We start from the raw sequence: 18087 nt of genomic DNA on the forward strand, positions 1-18087 counted from the left end.
GATCAAATGCAGACCAACCTCACTTGCCAGGCAGGCAGGCACTTGTGCCACTGAGCTTTATTCCTGGCATAATGAAGGTTTTTGATACAAATGTTTTGGGAATGATCCTACTAGTTTCAAGTGCAGAGGATCTGTGCTCAGGTGATCGTGAACAAATGTACTTCTCTAGGGGCTGGGGATTTAGCTCAGCGGCATAAGCGCCTGCCTTGCAAGCAGGCAGTCGTGAATTCGATCCCTGGTGCCGATAAAAAGGAAAAAGACCAAAAAAAAAAAGTACTTCTCTTAAACTCTTCTCACTTTGAGTCACCCTTTGAAGTGATTGTGGAACCTTGATTGCTATTAGTGTAGGATTTGGTTCCAAATTTTGGAACAAAATTAAACATGAAGATTTACTCAGCCTCGCAAGAACAGTGGCCCTTGCAGCATGTTGTGGTAACACTGCTAATCTGTGTCTCTTTTCTTTTCCAGTATTATCAATGGCTTTGCTTTACCTCTGAAGGCAGAACATAAACAGTTCCTGGTAAAAGTGTTGATCCCTTTACACACAGTCAGGAGCTTATCACTCTTCCATGCCCAGGTATAATTTTAAAGTGTAACTTCCTTTGAAGCAATATGAAATTTGAAAATTCAGTGATTTCTTTTAATGTTTCTTGAATTCAAAAAGTGAACTTGTTAAAAGTTTAAAATACTTTGAGGAAAATCAAAATGTGTAGGTTTTTTTCCTGTCCACAGGCCTGTGAGAATAGTTTTAGAGGGAGCAGCTGTGTTCAGTCTGGTTTCACAGAGAGCTTCAGCAGTCTGCCCTCGTGGCACCTGTTACACTTTGTGTGTTGGACACAGGAGCTATGTAGAATGGGCTCTTGAGACAGATCTTTGGTTTTGTTTTGTTTTGTTTTGCCTTGGCGTGGTTTTTGGAGACACCGTTTGACTTTGCAGTCCAGGTTGGCCTTGACTTCACTGTGGAGTCCGTTCTGGCCTCCGGTTCTTAGCAGTCCTCCGCATCAGCCTCCTGAGTACGGGGATTACAGGCACGTGCTACCTTGCTTGCCATTATTTATGTCCTTAGCCTTGTTTTGTTCCAGGCTTGTTTTATATCATCCTATCCATTGCCCTTTTGCCCTTTCTTTTACTTTACTTAACATTTCTTTCTCACAAATAAAGCCTCTCACAAGTGAACAGTCTTATCAACGTTTTTACATCTTTTTAAAAGCAATTTATTGCTTTGAAAGGCCTATCTTGTCCCTACTCTGATTTCTATGCTACCATTCCCTTACGGGAGGGGTAAGGTTTCACTAGATGGCAGATAAATGCTGTAGTGATACTTTTAATTTTAGTATTTTAAATCTCTGACTCCTTCCTCCCTCCAGTGAAAATGTTTTGAATTTGTATAAAAATATAACACATTTTCCTAAGTAGAGTTCTTCTTTAAAGATGTGAAATTCTGGGTTTTTGAGGAAAAATTAGTCCATATGTTTCTACTTCAGAAGCTATCAAAAATGTTTGTGTTTGTGAGAGTGATTTCTTATCCAGCAATCCTTGCAAGCCCCTTGAATCCTACCTTCAGTATTGGTAGTGGGACATCACATTTTGTGATCATGTAAGAGAATCATTACTTACATGTGTTAGCATCAGATGCAGAGCTTTCTTTACATTTTTGTAGATTCTAACTATGGTAGGTGCGGCATTTTATATCCTTGTGAAATTGTGTTAGTCCACACGCTGGTATTTGGCAAGTGTCTCCTTTGCCTAGGAGACGGAAGCACGGAACAGCTAGGTACTAGTCGTGTTGATAAGAAGGGAAGCTCGTGAGATGTGGCCTGAAGTTTGTGTCAGTGAGGCACTTTTGGGGTACACTGAAGAAGATTGCACTTCTGCTTTTCATTAACTGGGTGCTTCATGTCACATTACTCACAAAATTATCCTGGAATCCTTCTCATGTTGGTCTTTGGTTTGAAAAAAGTAGCTTTTAGCTGGGAATGGCGGTACATCTTGTGGTCTCAGCTATTTGAAAGGCTGAGCAGGAAGATCACAAATTCAAGGCCATCCTGGGCACATGTAATGAGACCTTGTGTCTCAAAATAAAACTAAACAAAATAACCTTAATTTTGGTTAATATATTTTATTTTATGGTGGTTAAAATGAATTGATTGTGAGGTTAAAACCAGAGTCTGAAAATGGTTTAGAAAGTTTTAATACACTTTTGTCTTTGTAGCCTTTAGTATATAGAATTTAAAATTATGTTCCTTACATTTTTCTTTATTTAGTTGGCATACTGTATAGTACAGTTTCTGGAGAAAGATCCTTCACTCACAGAACCAGTAAGTTTTTTTTTTTTTTATATTTCAACAAAGAGGAAAAGCACCTTTCCTGAAATCCTGTACCAAAAAAAGTTAAATTCTGCTTATTTTTTTCTGCTTTTACTTGTAGGTTATTAGGGGCTTAATGAAATTTTGGCCTAAAACATGCAGTCAAAAAGAGGTGAGTGCTTTGTGTCAAAGCCTGTCAGTAGCTTGCTGAGTGCTCAGCTGAGTGCCCGAGCCCGGCTGCACACGTAGAGAAACACATTTCATCTGGACACTGCGTAACAGGCAGGGTGAGGAGGCAGCCCGGGAATGTCCCGAGCTGCAGGCTTCAGGAGGTGAGAGCGCATCAGCTCACTGAGTGAGAAGTGAGCAGACAGCTGGCCTCACTCCTCCGCAGTGCTGCCCAGCCCAGCCCAGCCCAGCCCAGGCCGCCCTCAGGCTTCAGTTGCTTTGGTCTGTTGATATCACCTTACTAGTGTCCTGCCTCCTTCTAGTCTTACAGATGCCAGACTGACGTGGTTCAGTCCCCAGTTTAAAGCGTAGCACAGGTGGGATCTTACGATGTAGACTCCTGAAATGTCCCCAAGCCTATAGTTTCGGCAGTTCCCGGAGACTCTGAAGTTCTGACCCACCTCACCTGTGCCTTTGCGGGGCCCTTGTGTGCTGCCATGTGGGGTGTGGGGAAGGCAGCTGCGTGTGGGAGATGGGCTGCGTCGGGCAGGAACTGAATCTGGCACAGAGGTTTCTATCTGGGGAGGACTTGGGTAAAACTTGTGTGTACATCCTGACAGTTCCTAACGGGCTGCAGAGATCATTTCCTCTTCCAAATCGCTTTAATGTTCCAAACCTTCCTTTCTGATTTCTTTACTAGGTAAAGTCTAACCATCCTTGCTATCCATTGCTCTCAAGAAATGAAAGTGGTATAAATTTTTGTATCTTAGTTACACACATAATTTTTCCCCAAAATAATTTTTTCATGGCTAAATGATATCTTTTTAAACTTCACTGATCATTTTTCCATTATATTTAATGTAGTGACCAAATTAATACTTTGTCTGATTCTTTTTTGTGATTGTAAAAGCCCTCCTCTCTAGGCATGCAGTACCGAGACCATGACATACCCTGTGCTCTGTAGAGAGGCATGTGCCCGTGTGTGTGTGTGTGTGTGTGTGTGTGTGTGTGTGTGTGCGCGCGCGTGCATGCATGTGGGCCGGTATGAAGAATGGGCTGGTATGTGCTGGCAGCTTTAATGTGGTCCCGTTCTGTGGGTCCCTCAGCTTTTCCTGTCCTAAGAATTGGTGTGGACTAAAGGAGCACCTGACACATAGCAGGGACTGTAGCTTGTGTTGCTCCTGTCTGTTTCTGCATATCCATGCAGTGGGCCACACTCCAATGTTTGAAAAGGTGGCGTGGGTGGCAGCTGAGTGAAGTGATAAAGGCAAACCCTGCAGGGAGTACCTGTTTCCCGGGGGCCCTGATGTAGCCAGTGGTTCTGTACAGTATCAGTAGCCAGTAAGAGATTTTCTCCAAAGGAAATAGAATTATATTTTCAATGTTATAGGGAACTTTTAATAAAATAAAATACTCTGTAGTGAATTCTTTGTAGAGTGAACATTTAACATAGGATGACACCTGGTTTGCTTATGTTTGGCTTTATGTGTACCTTTTACTTAAATGATGATCATGTGGTGTCTTTTTATAAAATGTCTCTGTCCTGTTGGTGTTTTGCTTCTGCTTACAGGTCATGTTCCTTGGGGAGCTGGAAGAAATTCTGGATGTCATTGAACCTTCACAATTTGTTAAAATTCAAGAACCTTTGTTTAAACAAATTGCCAAGTGTGTATCCAGCCCGCATTTTCAGGTTAGTGATGATGAGGACACCAAATAGCCCTTACAACAGGAATTACTCTGACTAAATCGTGTTTGTGTTGGAAGAGATGTAATGGACACTAGCTGTCTGATTTACCTGGGTTTTAGTTGCTATTTTGCTTTTATTTGGTCCCTGTCCCATGGTGACATAATCTGTACAGTGGCTACCTCCCTTGGGCACCTGCGCCCTGAAGGTGCGTGGCGGGGCTTTTTGTTTGGTGACCTGAGTTCCCATCACCCCCATTTTTCACAGATGTACAGATTGGAACACTGAACCTCCCCTTGGTGAAAGAACTTATATCAGGGAAACGTCAGAATACAGTGTAGGCTGGCTGGTTTCTGTGTAAGAAAGTATAATGCTTAAGAAGGAACAGACCACTCTATGCAGTGCGATGATAGATCTTTATCATAATTTCACATTATCCTGTGACGTTCTTTTCAGTTTTAAAAGTGAGGGCCAGAGAATTCTTTTTTCACGGTCCAGTTAATAGGGCATCAAGTTAAATTTTGATCTTGAACACATTCCTCTCAGAAACCTTGGGCTTTCGGCGGCTTGCCCTACCTCCCTGTGGCCACCAGAGAGCACAGGGCACTCCATGCTTCACCAGGGCCCTTGCTGTCGTGCTATGTAGCCCACACAGGAGAAGAGAAAAAGGCTCATTGGGTGTCCTTGTCCTTCCCTGGCTGCCATGTCATCAGAAATCCATGTCCAGGCCTAAAGGAATGACTGCGGTCTGCCCATCACTCTCACGAGACTGTGCAGATTGTGGTCAGCCTGAAGCACTTATTCCTCACACTGTTATTACCCTGCAGCAGCAGAGACGCTAGCTGTTGCTGTTGTTTTGATTTTTGATTTAAAGACATGTTTGCTTGGTGAAACAGTGATCTTTATGTTCATTTAGTGGTCGGACCACAAACAAAGGCAAGAAAAGTAGAAACCATTACCTGAAGTGTTCAGATGCTATAACATGTCTGGATTGAAATAGACTCAGGATCTGTCTGAATATCTGCGTATTATACAGAGTCTATCATGTTCAGATGTCTGGTTTCTTTGCCTTATCCACCCACTTTTCACCTTGACGTTCGATGCAGGGATCTCCTCAGTTGAGCATTACTGGGGAAGCTTAAGTGATGCTCATAGGCTTAGGAAGAAGCAGCAGTATCTTGGGTGGCTTAGCTGTCTCTCCCCAAATGCCACAGGTAGGTGGCTCAGAGACTGGCATTGTGAGTTGGTGCAGGTTCGGTTGGCATTTGATGAGTCCTGCTATGTGGCCACATACTACTTTTTTTTTTTGTACTGGGAATTGAATTCAGGACTTTTGCACTGAGCTACATCCCCAGCCAGTTTTATATTTTTGAGACAGAATCTCACTAAGTTGCTAAATTGCCCAAGCTTGACTGAAACTTGCAGCTCTCCTGCCTCAGCCTCCCAGAATGCTTGGATAATAGGCTTCACTGTCCCACCCAGGTCCAATAGAGCTATTCGAGAGCAGGGGAAAGGAAAGTATAACGAATGATGACGTACAGGTAGCAGCTCTGCACGGTGATTGTAATTACTGTGTTTTGCAAATTATTACGCTTTGTAGAGATGTTAGGGCCTGTTTTTGAGGTCTTACAAGTTCATAAAACCCAAGGTGAGCCTCTCAGGTCAGGCGCAGCACACCGAATGGGAGGGAGTAGGTGTAGCACAGTGGGCAGAGACCAGGGACCTGGGGTAGCAGGCAGCTGTCGCCAGTGTCCCGGAGGCCAGAAGCTGCCTGCCCATCTCCTGGCTCTCTCTGTTCAAAGGAAGGGACTAGAACCGAACGCCACAGAAATCCCAGGCCTCAGATTGAGTTCCTGGCTCTTGTCACTGAGCAGCAGTCTAACAGGATAGGCTCCCTGATCTTTCTGAACTTGCAGATCTTCACTGTAGTTAGGGTCCCTACTTCCTGCGTGGTGGTAGGTAGGACACATTGGACCTGCGTTGTGGAGTCTTCTGTTGCTTCAGTGGCCACAGGAGACCCTTAGTAAACAGCGGGCTCCAAGCACCTGTTGAGAGCTCCGGCTGGGAGCCTGAGTGGGGCTGAGGCGGATGAGCCAGGGCGGCAGGGGAGGCGCCACAGGGCAGCTGTGAGGTGTGGAGCCTGGGCAGGGGAGGTGCAGTATGACGAGACGGGAAGACTTGAAGGAGAATGTAAATTAACAGGGAGAAAACATTTTTCCTTACCAAAATTGATGAAACACCTCAGATCATTCTGAGAGATTTTAAATCCACAAAAATGTGAGTTAATTATTAGTGATTAATATTTAATTTTACTTTTGACTCAATAATTTTAAAATAGTCTTAAGATACTTGCACTTAGAAAGATTATCATTTATTTTATCTCTGTCTTTTCCTTTTCTCAAAGGTGGCAGAAAGAGCACTGTATTATTGGAATAATGAATACATCATGAGTTTGATAGAAGAAAACTCCAATGTCATCCTTCCCATCATGTTTTCCAGCCTCTACAGGATTTCAAAAGAACACTGGAATCCGTAGGTTTTGGGCTTGGTTTCAGTGTGTCTAGTTTTCCTTCCTTCCTTCTCCTTTTCTCTCCCTCCCTCTCTTGTTCCTTTCCTTTCCTTTTCCTTTTCCTTTCCTCCTTTGTTCCATCCTTCCCTCTTTGCTCTTTTCCTCTTTCCCTCCCTCACTTTGTCCTTTACTTTTCTGTCACTTTCTCCTCCTCCTTAATAAAATGTTGTGGGTGCTCACTGTGTGCCAGATGTTCTATGTGTTGATAAAGACAGGTATTTGAAAACATTAAATCCCTACCTCTCAGAAATTTGCACTGGTTGGGGAGACTCAAAGTAAACCAATGTTTTAACCAAATGGTGCTGCTTTGTTAAAATAGCCGTTTGCTTGAGTGACTTCCTGACCCAAGTGTGATGCTAGCAGATGTATTTTTGGGGGTGCCTGGGAGCTGGAAAGATATATGATGGAAATACATCACTCAAATTGAATCTTAAAGCAGTGTGCCAGGTGGTTGGGATGGGGTGGCCCTTGAGACAGGAATCTGTCCATCACATACAGTGGCATAGAGATGTGAAACGTGAGGCCCAAGGTAGGGCTGTTGTGCCGGAAGATGGGACTGGAGAGGGAGGAGCCTCCCAGGAGCTTTCAGTAGTGGAGCTGGGGGAATACCCAAGGGTTGGTCAGAAAGCGGTCTACACAGAGTCACGTTTCACAGTAAGACCTGTTTCCTGCTCACCAACGCAGGCACTGGCACATTTTGCAGCGGGGAAGAAATTTTAAAGTCTTGTAAGAGAAGTGTAATGCAGTGCTGTGTGTGTGTGTGTCTGTCTGTCTGTCTTAAAGCATTCTCTACTTGAATGGCTTTACATATTTTCTTGATGGAGTAGTAGAAAAATTTAATGTGGAATTTAAGAATTAGATATTGTTCACTAAGTCATAGTAAGTTTATATCCAAAATAGTTACACGAAATTGTGAGATACCACATCTTACATTTTTCAGATATGCTGTGTTTTATTAGTAAAACTTGAAAAGTTGAAGGGCTGGTAAGTGGGTAGGTCCCACTGACGGGCTGGGGAGGGGAGGGCAGCGCTTCCAGGGAGTGGCTGTGAGGCACGGGGCCCTGTGCTCCGAGCCTTCCTGTGGCCACTGGTGAAGGGCAGGCTGGAACCTTAACAAAAAGGACCTCAGCTTTTCTTCCAGGGCACAGAGAACACTTTCTTGTAAATATTTGGGAAACTCAGACTTGGGTTAAACGTGGCCTAAGTATTCCCAGCGCTCTCTTCCTGGTGCTGGGGGAGTATTCTGCACAGGTGTGTGGAAGGCTGCAGTCAGGAGCTGCCCGGTGCACACGCCATGCTCCTCACGTTGCCCTGGCTTTGTCTTTCTGTTGGGTGAGAACGGGCTGCCGCCGCGGCTGCCAAGCTGGGTAGCGCTGCACATCTGGTAGCAGCCTTCACAGCGCTCCAGTTACCGTCTGTCCATGTTGGGGCAGCAGAGGGCCTCCTGGGAGTAGATGGACTGATGCAAATTACAGCTGAAAAAATAGCTTCTGTTCAGCTGCCCGGCATGCAGGAGCTTGGTGTCATACCTTTGAGTGTGAGTAACCGTATGTAAATACTTCTGCATATACACTTACATGTGCGCACACACACATATACATACAATTTGTTTCCGTAGGAACCACTTCAGATTCTGATGAATTATGTATATTATTACTTTAAAAGTAAAATTTTATGCAAATCCAGGCCTCTCTAAGGTTAGGCCTGCCACGGGTGCTTATTTTTAGGATGTGGTTGCTGTTTTTATACTGTCTGTTACATGAAGTTATCGGGTAGCCATGGCCAGTTTTATTCGAGATACTAGTAATTAGAGGAGCGAAACTAACTTTCTCTTTCTGCCATCCTTAGATAGATTTCCTCTTGAACAGTAAAGAGTTTAAATTTCTCCATGTGGAAAGAAGTCAGCTGTAGGTCATTTCTAGTTGTCTGACTGAAAAGCGGACCAGAGCCAGCCTTTTACTCTCTTGTCTCAGCAGCCTGTTGTGTAGGACTCACTGTGTCCCCTTCGCCTCTCCACAGAGCCATCGTGGCACTTGTGTACAATGTGCTGAAGGCGTTCATGGAGATGAACAGCACCATGTTTGACGAGCTCACAGCCACGTACAAGTCAGATCGTCAGCGGTAACTCGTTAAAGCTTTTTTGTCTGCTGTATAAAATACTGTTGAGCACTTTTCCGAAGACTACCTCTACTCCAATTTATAACCACCCCAACTTTATTCCTGTATATATTCATGTTGGCATGCTCATATGTGTGTCTCTGCTAGTGTGCCACTGAGCATCAAAGCTCTGTAGCAGTGTCATTCTGATGAAGTGTGTTTTCCTCTCTTCCTGTGTTTTAGTTCTGCCTTAGGGTTAAGAGCCTGGCAAATAGCTGGTGTTTGCTGTCAAATTTGCCGTGAGGTAGTATGCTCTCCGCACTCCCGTTCACTCCTAGCCTGCCTGAACTAGAATCAGGATGGTGGTGTTCTTTAGCAGAGTAGGGATGAGGCACTGTTGTCTAATTGTTTGGTGCAAATTTAATTTTCTATATAAAACCCAACAAATGCATTACAATTTACTGGGAAGTAAAGGAATATAGGATGATAATCTGGCATTGGGTAAGTCTTAGTGTTCAAATTTGACAGGGAGTAAAAGCCAGTGAAACCCTGGATAGTAAATGGCTTAGCGAAGTCTTTTTTATATTTCATTCACATGATTCTCCAGCTTTATTATTTCTTGTCCAATATGGCTAACTTTGTATAAAACATACATAGGAAGATTAAGGAAAGTCTGGACAGCTCTTAGCAGTTGGGTCTCAGGTTTGTCTGCGATCACCTTGAAGCAGTGTCAGCTTGTAGATCATCAAACTGGGGACCACAGGACACCTAAAAGGTCTGTGTAGATGTTTATGTCCAGCACCATGCTGAAGCTGCAGGATAAACTGCCAGCACTTTGCTTTTTTGTTTTGCCTAATTTTGAGTATATCACTTGTGTTTTACTGAGAAAAGATGAATGAGGGGGAATGTTTGGCACAGAGCAAAAGACCACTATAGTTATTTGTGATTGTTTTTTTTTTCCTTCAAGTTTCCAAAGATGTGACTTAGGAAAAACAACTTACTAGGGGCTGGGAATTTAGCTCAGTAGTGTAAGTGCCTGCCTGGCAGGCAGGAGACCATGAGTTTGATCCCGAGTACCAAAAGAAAAATAAAGAAAGAAAAACAGCTTACTCTTGGAATGTGGTGGGTATTTAGCTGTAGACAGAGGTTGACTTTTTAACCATACTATTGGGATAAATAACAATTATGGGATAGGTCATTGCCACTCTTGGAGTTGTTGCAAAACATTAAATTTATAATAACTCTTCTTGCTCTAGACTTAAAATACTTGAAAAATATTATTTAGAAAAGAGCTAAGGGCACATACTAATATTACTTGCATAGCATTTTGTCTTTAAGAGCAGCAGAATGCTCAGCAGTTACTCTTGTTGAGTAAGGATTAAATCTTCAGAGTCCTACCAAGAATACTGACAGGGCTTGTGACGCAACTCAGTGGTAGAGTGCTAACCTAGCGTGTAAAAGGACTCAGGTTTGATTCCTAGCCCCAGAAGGATATTCTTAAAGTTACAATCAATTTGAAGGCCTTATTTCTAAAATACTCAGATTAATGGGTTCATATTTAATGTTGATAATGAAAATGTTTCATGATCATTTATCGTCTAAACAGACATCTTCTGAAAAAGGTAACTAATGAGAGTAAGAATAGAAAAAACCCAGGTTGATTCTGATATTTTGACCTATTACAATGATTTACAGTGAGTGGACTTTCTTAATGAGAAGCACTGGTTTCTCTGTGGGTGTGAGAATGGGAAAAAAGAATGAAGAGGTTTATTTGGTTCTGTTGGAGAAGAACTCAGTCAACATTTTACTTCAGGAGGCAAAAAATTAATGGCTTCAGTTCAGAGCTGATTTGTAAGCGTTCCGAATCTGAAAACTGTGGGTGCCGTCAGAGTCTAACACGACTAGACACCTATGCCAGGGCTGTGTAAAATGGAAATTGTAAGAGCTATTGACAGCATCCTCATGATGGCAGTGTGGTTAAACTTTAAAATTTCCCACCTATAAGGAAAGAGAAAATGGGAAAAAGTAAGGGGGCAGTAAATACATCAGATGTACTTAGAAGTTTTGAAAATACAGTTGTCATTAGAAACCCCTCATACTGTGTGATAACCATAACCATATGACAACCATAACCATAACCGTGAAATTTGTGAAATCATAAATTTCACCTGGAAGAAAAGCTTCCTAGGACAAAATCCCATTAAAGCTAGAAAATTCCTGATCAAAAATATGAAAAGATGATTGTTGTGATGACATCAGTACAATTTAAACTGTTAATTAGGGCAGTGTGAATGTGTTGTGTTGAGCTGTTTTTCAGTTGAATAAAGTTCCCAACATTTTCATACCATTCCCTCCCTCCAAATAAAAAGGTCAGATGACATTAAACCTCAGCTGTACCTGTAGAACTGATACAATATCCTCAAATAAGTGCTCTCTGAGAATATCTCTTTAGACTAAGATTATACCCAAACTGATTGAGAAATAAAAAGTCACCACTTGCCAAAGAGTTTGCTTGCACTTAACTGCCTGGAACCCACAGTGACTGCAAGATTATTCAATCTTGCCTCTTACTGCCCTGCAAATACAATTTTTCAGGGTCAGAATGATCAAGTAGGTAGTTTTCTGAAAACAATTATGATCACTAAAATTCATGTTGTATGGATTGCATTTGTTGAAACACTTGTAGTAAACAAAGATTAAATTATCAAAATATTAATTGTGAAATGAATACACTAACTACCATGTTGTATATTTCATCATTCATGCAAGACAAACAGAAAGAATATTAAATCACATAGGTTTCTCTGGTGTTTTTCTGGGGAGAAGGGGAAGGAAGATTAATTTCTATTCCTATAGATGTTAATGTTTTATAAAATATTGGTGCTAGAAGGTATGAGGTATTGATGTTAAATACAATTTCATTTAACCATTGTAGATTTCTCTGAGTGAAATTTGTACTGTAGCTGAAGTTAAATCTTTACTAGCAAAGGAAGGGACTAGGCCTTTGCCATGTTGTCTGAGTTGGACTTGCTTTTTACTGGTTCATTCTAGCATGAGAAAACAGGTGTAGCACAGTGAATTATTTTTAATGTGAATTTATTTAATTTATAACTTGGTCATATATTCATTGATATGTGCTTCCCATGGTTGATAATAAAATATCCTCCCGCCTTTTAAAAAATAGCAATTTCAGAGTGTCTGGTGAAATAAAATGTGTTGGCTCTATTTTTGGATCAATCAGTTTTTGCTAAATTTTACTAAACAATGAAATCTTAAAAGTCAAAATTATTAGTAAAACTGATATTGAAGCTTGAGTGCTTGGTACCTTAGCAGATCAGTACATAATAATAATAATATCAACAAAGTTCCATCCAGATCATTAATTAAAACTGGAATCACAAGTTTTCAGAACCTGCCAACAAGACTTCTTTTTCTGTAGCACAGGAAAAGTAGGACTGCGGAGAGGATGTATTTTCTTGCCCTTCCTCAGGTCTGTCGTGTTATTTCTGACTTCTCTTCTGAGAATGCAGGTGAAGGCGGATAGAAAGTCAGGCTCTCACTGGGCCCCAGGGAAAAAGCACTAAGTGCTCTCGGTTTTAAGGTAATTGGTACGTGCAGATCATTCCCATGTTTGCTTCTCAATAATTTTGAAGTTAATTTTCTGTGTTAAACTGAGTATAAAAGGATATTAACTTGCTATCTTAAAATAGTGTTTTCTCTTACTCTATTCACTAATACAACATTTATGTCTATTGTCAAAAAAGAAAACTGAAGAGAGAAAAGCCAGACAGAAAGATCCATGAGTTTAGTGCCAAACTTTTCAGACTTTGAACACACGTGTGTCAGGAAGGCAGCGTGAAGGGCCCGTTACCCCTAGCTGTCATCTCTTTCAGACCTCGCAGTTGCTGACACTGTATTCTGTTTCTTTCTCAGTGAGAAAAAGAAAGAAAAAGAGCGTGAAGAATTGTGGAAAAAATTGGAGGACCTGGAGTTAAAGAGAGGCCTGAGACGTGATGGGATAATTCCAACTTAACAGAAGTATGACAACAACGTTACTAACCTGTGGAGTCACACATTTATGTAGTAGAAGATGGAGCAACAGTTTTCTGTATTGTGCAACTTTACAGTAGATTTCACATTTGTTTCATTATTACAACAGCACTGTATATACCCTGTCTCTAAGTAAAAGAAAAAAATAAGGACTTCAATCCAAAGTTTGGACAGTAGATGGACTTCTCAGAACTTCGCAAACATAATCATTGTTCTAACCCTCTTAAAAACAAACACAAAAGCAGTCTTCAGAGATTGTTGATGAAATTACTATGTTAAAATCCCACTATCAGGAGTTCCTTATTTATCACTAGCAGAGAGTATGATATAATTTTCAAATGTGAACAATCTTAAATTTAGCTTGTCTTTCTGCTAAGCTGTTAAATGTATTTATAGGAAAGGAAAGAAAAAGCAAACAAAGACTGTCGTTTCCGTATGAGTTTGTATAACTTCTTCTCTGGATAACTTGACTGTGATTTGACATCTTTTCCTTTTGCACATCTTCCTGAGTTGAATGTCCGTGTGGAAAGGGCCATGAATTCTAACGGTCCCTGATGAAAGTTGTGTCTACTGGAGTGAACATCTTTCCAGTAACCAGGTAGTCCTGGTTCTCCTCTAGTTCTAGGATTAGGAGTTAAAAGAGAAGAGGTGATAAACATAGTAGGAAAGGGAATTTAGGATTCACACATCCGTTGGTGGTGAATCCAGATCACTGTCTTGAATCCTTTGAAAACAGGCACTGGGACATCACAAGCTTCAGTACCTGACAGTATTAGTTGCATACATCATTGAAAATACATACGAAAGATATGTTAGATATGTCAGGAAAACATCCTTTTGGACCATAGGACATAGAAAGACAAACATTAAACAATATAACCATGAAATTGATCACCAGGATTGAGAATTGGGAAAAGAGTTTGAGCAAGCAGCTTGGACTGTTTGGATTTGTTGCCTTACTTTTTAATATGTATTTATAAAGTATTTCAGCAAAAGAGGATGTAGCCTCTGGGGAAAAACAAACATGTTACAGTGTTTTTTGTAGATTCTTGTTCTATATCTCATCACAGCGCCAGCCCTGTTTTTGGCCAGAAAGGATTCAGGATAAACATTATGCATTCTGAATGGGATGCATATTCCTAACTACTGTATTTGTTACCAAAAGTGGTTCTACAAATGCTACTGAAAAATCTGGGAATTCCTAATGTCCTGAGTATTAATAATAAAGTTTAAAAATGCTTTTATATCAAAGGTGCATTGTGACCAAATTGTTTAAGAAAAAGTAAAAACAAAACCTAGGGCTGTATTATAGATAGATTTTTATTGGCTCTCTGCTTTGTATTAAAAGCGGAGTCTTACATCTTGGGCAGGTAAATTGCTGGTAGAACTTGTGTACAATGTGTACTTACCCACCGTGGTTTCATTGTATGTACTGAAAGATTTGTGCTTTGGGATTTGTTTCCAGGATGCTTTTGCTTGTTACTGACCCGGCAGCAGTGAGTTGAAAATTCTAAACCATCACTTCCAGCAGTATTCACAGTATAGAGCTGATTCTCTGTTCATATGTTGAATTGTAATAGTAGCAAACACAGACATACGAGCTGTTGTTGCTCTTAATTAGAAATACAATATAAATATGGGCTTGTATATTTTCTTCCTTCATTTAAATATAAAGTAGAATTTGCAGGGTTTTTTTGTTTCCAGAAAAAAGAAGAAAAGCTGCTGACCTTTCTCCCCTATGATGCGTTTCCAGATTACCAATCAGGTTACAGTGTATACGTAAAAGCCAACTAATTATGGATATTGTTATCTAGGTAATTTTGTAAGAAGTGAAAATGAAAACAAAACGGGCTTTGTTAATTCCTAAGAAATAGCGTTAAATCATATGCAACACCAAACACAACATGATTTAATGGATTTAGTAGTTTTGTTTCTTTCCTTTCCTTTTCTAAGAAATTCATTGTAATGTTAGCAAAGGCTTCCAAAAATGAAACAACTTGCTTTAAAAGTACAAGAGCAAAAGTACAAGTTCACATACTGATCTTGATTAAAAAAAAAATAAATTTGTAACAAGTATTCTTTAGCCCTTTTGATTTTAGCCCTTCCCTTTTGACTCTGCATTTATTTTTGATGGTATAACCTATTGTTTACCATGAGATAGGCATGGAAATCACAGGCTTATGAAGAATCTGCCCACTCAAGTGAAATGCAGTCATTTGAAATTAGAAAGGCCAGAACCCCTTTCTGTACCATTTCCTTTCCTCAATGCAGGTGAAAACCACAAGAATTTCTTGATGTCAATTTTGTGGGTTTGCCATTCCAAACTGAGAAGAATAAAGCTAAATTTTAGACATTGAAAGAAGCAATTAGAGCTCTCTGTCTAAAATTCCTATGGCAACTTCTAAGAAGAAACACTGTCTTTTCTTTTTTAACTAAAAGTGACAATGTGACATTTGTCATGTTGTGTGCGGTGATGCGGAGTAACTGAGGTAATCTGACTGTTGCACTATGTGACATATTTAAGGATGTACTGGCTGCATTTGCAGCAGCCCTCTCTCTGTCCCTTCCTGCAATTCTGTCACCGCGATCTGAGTTCATTGTGACAAATGCATCTTCGTGTTATATTTTGTTTGTCTCATAGTTTCCAGAACTATATATAAATATATTTTTAAAATAGCAAATATCGTAGTTAGTGAGTGATAATTACTCCATATCCCTACCATATTGGTTTCAGGGATGGGATTAAGAGTGTCATTTGAAGAAAAAAAAACTCAACCCTGTGGTTTAGAATGATGCTGAGGCCTGAGGCTGTAGGCCTGGAACTATGTGAGCGAAGTGACTCCATCTCCTTAGAGTCGCGCATGCATTCCGTTTTCTCATCATGCAAGTGTCCCCCGTTGTTCAACCTCAGTGTTTACTTTTTGTCCTTTTCAATTTTTGTTCTTCCTCACATCTGACTTTTTATAAAATAAAAGAAAAAATAAAAAAGTAAAAGAAATGATACCCTCGATCCCGCTGGATACTCATAAGCAGGGTTATACTCCTTCGTCTTGGGCACGTTTGCCTAAATGGAAGGACTTAATTTATTTCATACCTCCTTCCACGCGTGGGGCAGTCCAGGTGTAGGGCTGGGAATTGCTCATAATTGCACCTGCTGTACTTAAATATATAGCCCTAGGCTCAATCACACTATGGAAAGAAAAAAAGAAGTATATTTAGAGCTTTAAAAGCTTTTTTATTTTTTTGTGGGTAAGGGGGGGTGGGTAAGGGATGTGTGGGTGATAGGACGTTACTGGGATTTTTAAGTGTTCGGGGTTTTGTTTTTCTTCCTGTTTTTTGTTTCTGTTCTTCCCATTAATTGGATGCACTGACCTGGCCCAGGAAATGAAGAGACTCTCTCTCTTGATGCTATTACCAATGTTATCACGAAGTGACAGTCACCTCTAGCAAAGGAAAAAAGGTGGCATCAGACATGATCAGTGATGTTTTATTTGCACATGAATATTTTTATTTTTGTATTCTGGCTCAGCTGCTTCTCTGAGTGGAGTTAAGGAATGAGCCACAAAGGATTTTTTGTAATAGGTATATTGGCAATGCATTTTTATATTTCTCTATATTTAATTTTGAAAATCTAAAAGGAGGATTGTGCATCTTGAGAGAAAGTTGAGCAGACTTTGACGTAGTGGAATGTTAGCCCGTGCTGCTGCTTATGCACGACGGCAGCAGTAGTCTGTCTCTTGGAAATGAACGATGTCTATGAATATAGATTTCCTTTTCTTCCCTTCCCTTGTCCCTCCCTCCCTTCTTCCATCTCCTTTTCCCCCTTTATCTTGTCTTTGGATTTCTTTTCTTTCAGTCCCTCCCTCCCTCTTTACTTTTAAAAAAATCACTTATTGTAAATAAGTTGTAATCCAAACCTCATGTATCAGTGGGGAGATTTCAAATATAAATATTACCAATACATTTTCTGGTGGTTGTCTGATTTTTGACTGAAGTATAATGAGAATGACATCCATTGCTTTTGGTTCGGGGGTTTTGCTACAGCTTCATAAATCTTTGGTATTTTAGTATTGCATTGTTTTAGCAGGAGAGGGCAGCACAAGTTCATTTTCCATGTTAGTACTGCTGTGGTTCTTGACTGGTTTTCAACTTAGCTATGAGTGTGTGTACCTGTTATTTTTTTCTTTTTAAAACAGCATCTGTGTGTGGGTAGAGGTAAAAATGAAACATTTTTGATATGAAAAGTTGCATATGAAAATTATAGACTGGTTCAGCCAGACAGTGAAGACCTTCTATGCCACATCAAAGTGAAAATGCTACAAAGAATCTCCCAGCCCTGGCTAGAACATGTTACTTCTTTTTCAACACAACAGAACGCAAGCTGTGTCTTACACACTTGGAATTTAAAATGTTCTTCGGAAATAACTTACTTTATTCTAAGTGGTGACAGAAACGAAAATGGAGGTGCTCCCAGAACGAAATGTAACCTTCCCCTTTCATAGCTCTTTGAGAGGTTCTGTACTGTGGGTGCATCCAAATAAAGCAGCAGTGAAGAGTTTTCTTTGTTTGTTTGTTTTTCTGATCTGTGGCCTTTTGGTCATACGAAGAATAGATTTGGTGGACTCAGCCTTGAGTCAAAGGGGCTGGCATGTTCAGGCTTCTGTTTGGAGAAACCAGATCATGAGCATGGAAGACTGAAGTGTGGCCCAGTATCTCTTGCTGTGTAACAGACTGCTCCCTACAGCTAATGGCTTCAAACATGTATTCTGTTCACCCATCTATAGTTTGGGAAGAAACTGACAAGAATGTCTTGTCTCAGATCCTCTAGTGTTCCCTGGGGTGTCTCGAGGGTGAGGAGAATTCCCACACCAACGCGGCTCGCTCATGCTGGCAAGTGAATGCCGGCCATTGGCTTGCAGGTCTTGGGGTGCCTACTTCCTCCTCACAGCACTTCCTCCCTGAGCTTCCTCATAGTATGGCAGCACGTGTCAAAAGGCAGGAAGTGGAAGCTGCCAATGCTTCAAGGTCTGGGCTCAGACACACGCCAGCATCACTTCTTGGACTCCGTTGACGGAGCGGTCATAGAGCCAGCTCAGACCTCACTGAATCAGTGGGCACATGTGAAACAATTTTCAGTCCTCTTTAAGTTACCATTGAACAGTTTTGCCATCTGATTTAGGTGTGGTCTGCTGTCTCACCTTATTATGTAACAT

At 40.8% G+C, this 18087-nt stretch overlaps 1 protein-coding gene across 3 annotated transcripts in view; it reads left to right on the forward strand.

The window, feature by feature from the left end:
* The window catches only part of Ppp2r5e (protein phosphatase 2 regulatory subunit B'epsilon), a 165729-nt gene extending 148297 nt beyond the window's left edge, over positions 1-17432 (forward strand). For all 3 annotated transcript variants that reach the window (XM_003472326.5, XM_013155274.3, XM_063240998.1), the window contains exons 8-14: positions 469-577; positions 2265-2318; positions 2428-2478; positions 4045-4164; positions 6563-6690; positions 8747-8848; positions 12758-17432. In XM_003472326.5, coding sequence (XP_003472374.1) covers positions 469-577; positions 2265-2318; positions 2428-2478; positions 4045-4164; positions 6563-6690; positions 8747-8848; positions 12758-12857 — 664 coding nt within the window. In that variant the 3' untranslated portion in view covers positions 12858-17432. The remainder of the gene's footprint in view (positions 1-468; positions 578-2264; positions 2319-2427; positions 2479-4044; positions 4165-6562; positions 6691-8746; positions 8849-12757) is intronic.
* The last annotated feature ends 655 nt before the right edge of the window (positions 17433-18087 follow it).

This window comes from Cavia porcellus, unplaced genomic scaffold (assembly GCF_034190915.1).
Source record: "Cavia porcellus strain 051 isolate PalLab524CR breed Dunkin Hartley unplaced genomic scaffold, mCavPor4.1 scaffold_31, whole genome shotgun sequence".
NCBI lineage: Eukaryota > Metazoa > Chordata > Mammalia > Rodentia > Caviidae > Cavia > Cavia porcellus.